The following is a 5629-nucleotide window of genomic DNA, read 5'->3' on the forward strand; positions in this document are numbered from 1 at the left end:
ACGACCCGCCCCCTTAATAAGGAGGCAGGTCGCCGGCCAGAGCGACGGTCGCAGGACAGGTGAGTCCATGTGAAGCTGCCGTTGCGATAATGTTCGCTATGGCAGCTATCACAAGGATATCGCAGTTGCGACGGGGGCGGGGACTATTGCGCTCGGCATCGCAGCATCGGCTTGCGATGTCGTAGTGTGCAAAGTGCCCCTTAGCCTAATACTTGGTTGCACAACCTTTAGCCAAAATAACTGCGAACAACCGCTTCCGGTAACCATCAATGAGTTTCTTACACTGCTCTGCTGGAATTTTAGACCATTCTTCTATGGCAAACTGCTCCAGGTCCCTGAGATTTGAAGGGTGCTTTCTCCAAACTGCCATTTTGAGATGTCTCCACAGGTGTTCTATGGGATTCAGGTCTAGACTCATTGCTGGCCACTTTAGTCGTCTCCGGGGCTTTCTCTCAAACCATATTCTAGTGCTTTTTGAAGTGTGTTTTGGGTCATTGTCCTGCTGGAAGACCCATGACCTCTGAGGGAGACCCAGCTTTCTGACACTGGGCCCTAAATTATGCTGCAAAATTTGTTGGTAGTCTTCAGACTTCATAATGCCATGCACACGGTCAAGCAGTCCAGTGCCAGAGGCAGCAAAGCGACACCAAAACATCAGGGAACCTCCGCCATGTTTGACTGTAGGGACCGTGTTCTTTTCTTTGAATGCCTCTTTTTTTTTTCCTGTAAACTCTATGTTGATGGCTTTTCCCAAAGAGCTCTACTTTCGTCTCATCTGACCAGAGAACATTCTTCCAAAACATTTTAGGCTTTCTCAGGTAAGTTTTGGCAAACTCCAGCCTGCCTTTTTTATGCCTCGGGGTAAAAAGTGGTGTCTTCCTGGGTATCCTACCATACAGTCCCTTTTCATTCAGACTCCGACGGATAGTACGGGTTGACACTGTTGTACCCTCGGACTGCAGGGCAGCTTGAACTTGTTTGGATGTTAGTCGAGGTTCTTTATCCACCATCCGCACAATCTTGTGTTGAAATCTCTCGTCAATTTTTCTTTTCCTTCCACATCTAGGGAGGTTAGCCACAGTGCCATGGGCTTTACACTTCTTGATGACACTGCGCATCGTAGACACAGGAACTTTCAGATCTTTGGAGATGGACATGTAGCTTTGAGATTGCTCATGCTTCCTCACAATTTGGATTCTCAAGTCCTCAGACAGTTCTTTGGTTTTCTTTCTTTTCTCCATGCTCAATTTTGTACACACAAGGACACAGGACAGAGGTTGAGTCAACTTTAATCCATGTCAACTGGCTGCAAGTGTGATTTAGTTATTGCCAACACGTGTTAGGTGCCACAGGTAAGTTACAGGTGCTGTTAATTACACAAATTAGAGAAGCATCACATCATTTTTCAAACAGTGCCAATACTTTTGCCCACCCCCTTTTTTATGTTTGGTGTGGAATTATATCCAATTTGGCTTTATGACAATTTTTTTTATTTTTTTTCATTGAAGACAAATTAAATGAAGATAATAATGCCAAAGACTTTGTGATTGCAATCATTTTCAAGAAGAAACTGAGTATTATCTGACAGAATTGCAGGGGTGCCAATACTTTTGGCCAGCACTGTATTACTGAGCCTGTCATGATCATATATTACTTTCCTGACCATATATCTATCACATAGTACTAAATCCTCTCTGACCATGTGTTGATTGTACATTGCTGCCATGATTATATTACTGCCCTGACCATGTACTGATGATAAATTACTGCTCTGACCATGTACTGACCATATATTACTGCCCTGACCATGTACTGACCATATATTACTGCCCTGATCACATATTACTGCCCTAACCATCTTCTGATCATATATTACTGCCCTGACCATATATTACTGCCGTGACCATGTACTGACCATATATTACTGCCCTAACCATGTACTGACCATATATTACTGCCCTGACCATGTACTGACCATATATTACTGCCCTGACCATGTACTGATCATATATTACTGCCCTGACCATGTACTGATCATATTACTGCCATGACCATATATTACTGCCCTGACCATGTACTGATCATATATTACTGCCCTGTCCATGTAATGACCATATATTACTGCCCTGACCATGTACTGATCATATATTACTGCCCTGACCATGTACTGATCATATATTACTGCCCTGTCCATGTAATGACCATATATTACTGCCCTGACCATGTACTGATCATATATTACTGCCCTGACCATGTACTGATCATATATTACTGCCCTGTCCATGTAATGACCATATATTACTGCCCTGACCATGTACTGATCATATATTACTGCCCTGACCATGTACTGATCATATATTACTGCCCTGACCATGTACTGATCATATATTACTGGCCTGACCATGTACTGATCATATATTACTGCCCTGACCATGTACTGATCATATATTACTGCCCTGACCATGTACTGACCATATATTACTGCCCTGACCATCTTCTAATCATATATTACTGCCCTGATCACATATTACTGCCTTGACCACATACAGTATTACTGCTTTGACCATATATTACTGCCCCGATCACATATTACTGCCTCGATCATATATTACTGCCTCGATCATATATTACTGCCTCGATCATATATTACTGCCTCGATCACATATTACTGCCCCGATCACATATTACTGCCCCGATCACATATTACTGCCCTGACCATATATTACTGCCCCGATCACATATTACTGCCCTGACCATATACAGGGCGGCACGGTGGCTCAGTGGTTAGCACTGCAGTCTTGCAGCGCTGGGGTCCTGGGTTCAAATCCCACCAAGTATAACATCTGCAAGGAGTTTGTATGTTCTCCCCGTGTTTGCGTGGGTTTCCTCCCACACTCCAAAGACATACAGATAGGGACTCTAGATTGTGAGCCCCAATGGGGACAGTGTTGCCAATGTATGTAAAGCGCTATAAAAATGAATAAAATTATTATTATATATTACTGCCCTGATCACATATTACTGCCTCGACCATATAAAACTGCCCTGATCACATATTACTGCCCCAATCACATATTACTGCCCTGACCATATATTACTGCCCTCTTCATGCCCTGATCACATATTACTGCCCTCTTCATGCCCTGATCACATATTACTGCCCTCTTCATGCCCTGATCACATGTAATTGCCCTCTTCATGCCCTGATCACATATTCATGCCCTGACCATATACCGATCATATATTACTGCCCTGACCACATACTACTGCCCTCTTCATGCCCTGATCACATATTACTGCCCTCTTCATGCCCTGATCACATATTACTGCCCTCTTCATGCCCTGATCACATATTACTGCCCTGACCACATATTACTGCCCTCTTCATGCCCTGATCACATATTACTGCCCTGATCACATATTACTGCCCTCTTCATGCCCTGATCACATATTACTGCCCTCTTCATCCCCTGATCACATATTACTGCCCTGATCACATATTACTGCCCTCTTCATGCCCTGATGACATATTACTGCCCTCTTCATGCCCTGATCACATATTACTGCCCTCTTCATGCCCTGATCACATATTACTGCCCTCTTCATCCCCTGATCACATATTACTGCCCTCTTCATGCCCTGATCACATATTACTGCCCTCTTCATCCCCTGATCACATATTACTGCCCTCTTCATGCCCTGATCACATATTACTGCCCTCTTCATCCCCTGATCACATATTACTGCCCTGATCACATATTACTGCCCTCTTCATGCCCTGATCACATATTACTGCCCTCTTCATGCCCTGATCACATATTACTGCCCTGATCACATATTACTGCCCTGACCATATATTACTGCCCTCTTCATGCCCTGATCACATATTACTGCCCTCTTCATGCCCTGATCACATATTACTGCCCTCTTCATGCCCTGATCACATATAATTGCCCTCTTCATGTCTTGATCACATATAATTGCCCTCTTCATGCCCTGATCACATGTAATTGCCCTCTTCATGCCCTGATCACATATTCATGCCCTGACCATATACCGATCATATATTACTGCCCTGACCACATACTACTGCCCTCTTCATGCCCTGATCACATATTACTGCCCTCTTCATGCCCTGATCACATATTACTGCCCTCTTCATGCCCTGATCACATATTACTGCCCTGACCACATATTACTGCCCTCTTCATGCCCTGATCACATATTACTGCCCTCTTCATGCCCTGATCACATATTACTGCCCTCTTCATGCCCTGATCACATATTACTGCCCTGACCACATATTACTGCCCTCTTCATGCCCTGATCACATATTACTGCCCTGATCACATATTACTGCCCTCTTCATGCCCTGATCACATATTACTGCCCTCTTCATCCCCTGATCACATATTACTGCCCTGATCACATATTACTGCCCTCTTCATGCCCTGATGACATATTACTGCCCTCTTCATGCCCTGATCACATATTACTGCCCTCTTCATGCCCTGATCACATATTACTGCCCTCTTCATGCCCTGATCACATATTACTGCCCTCTTCATGCCCTGATCACATATTACTGCCCTCTTCATGCCCTGATCACATATTACTGCCCTGATCACATATTACTGCCCTCTTCATGCCCTGATCATTCATTCCTGAACTTGTGCTCCTACATACACCCTCCGGATCATGCCTCTGATATATCACTTGCTCTGCCCCATCATCCCTCCTATGTGAGGAGCCTGCCATCCTGTCACTACAGGGACACTGAATGAATGTCGCCGGTCTGTCCATGCAGAGCTGTGTGACCTTCACGATGAGTTGTGATCACAGTACACGAGGTATACAGTGAATGAATGACACTGGCTGTGTCCTCTCCAGACCCCGGCACTTACCCCAGCACACGCACTGAGAAGGAGGGCATGGCAGCAGGAGACAGTCAGCAGGCAGCCGGTGAGATCCTGCAGATGAGGAGCAGGGGGAGGTGCGGGGATACACCGGCCAGGGAGGGGCGGGGGCAGGGACACCGGCAGGGGCAGGACGTCGCGGGGACCGGTCTGGGGTGGTGGAATTGGACTAAAGGTCTTGTTTGTCGCTTCGTGTGTTACATCCTGTACGAGAGTCCAAGTGCACACACCCCACGGCATCGTGTCACCGGCCTGCCCCTCCCCCACCTGGCCAGAACTTCCTACAATGTGGCCATTGGCTGCAGGATGGCCGGCCTGCGCCCCGCACCGCACACACCCCTGACACATGTGGAGGATCCGGCCAGCCGCCTCCTTCCAGGCTGCCCCCAGAGCTCCCTCCTCCCCACCCGGGCTGATGTAACAATGTGCTGCTCTTAGCTGTGTGCTCCACATGTGCACATACCTTCACTGCTCACTGGGATCAGCAGGGCAGCCCCCAGGACACATGTGAGGGGGGCCTAACTGCTGTAATGCGGGGCTACTGGTGTTAGGTACATGGTCATGGCCAATAAGGCAAGGGGGTCATTAACTTTTTATGGTCTTAGTGGAAAACCAACATGAATCAAACAAAGGGCTATGCTCATCTTCATACATGGAGATTGTCAGTTAATGCTTGTAAAAATAACCACTTTTGTAGTTTACTGTTTATTAAA

The 5629-nt window shown here is 46.2% G+C and overlaps 1 protein-coding gene across 1 annotated transcript in view; it reads right to left on the bottom strand.

Annotated features, from left to right (window-relative positions):
* Nucleotides 1–5190, bottom strand: part of PCK2 (phosphoenolpyruvate carboxykinase 2, mitochondrial) — a 20980-nt gene extending 15790 nt beyond the window's left edge. Inside the window, exon 1 of the mRNA XM_075340762.1 lies at nt 4905–5190. Coding sequence (XP_075196877.1) covers nt 4905–4933 — 29 coding nt within the window. The 5' untranslated portion in view covers nt 4934–5190. The remainder of the gene's footprint in view (nt 1–4904) is intronic.
* Between the last annotated feature and the right edge of the window lie 439 nt (nt 5191–5629).

This window comes from Anomaloglossus baeobatrachus, chromosome 1, assembly GCF_048569485.1.
Source record: "Anomaloglossus baeobatrachus isolate aAnoBae1 chromosome 1, aAnoBae1.hap1, whole genome shotgun sequence".
NCBI classification, from domain to species: Eukaryota; Metazoa; Chordata; class Amphibia; order Anura; family Aromobatidae; genus Anomaloglossus; species Anomaloglossus baeobatrachus.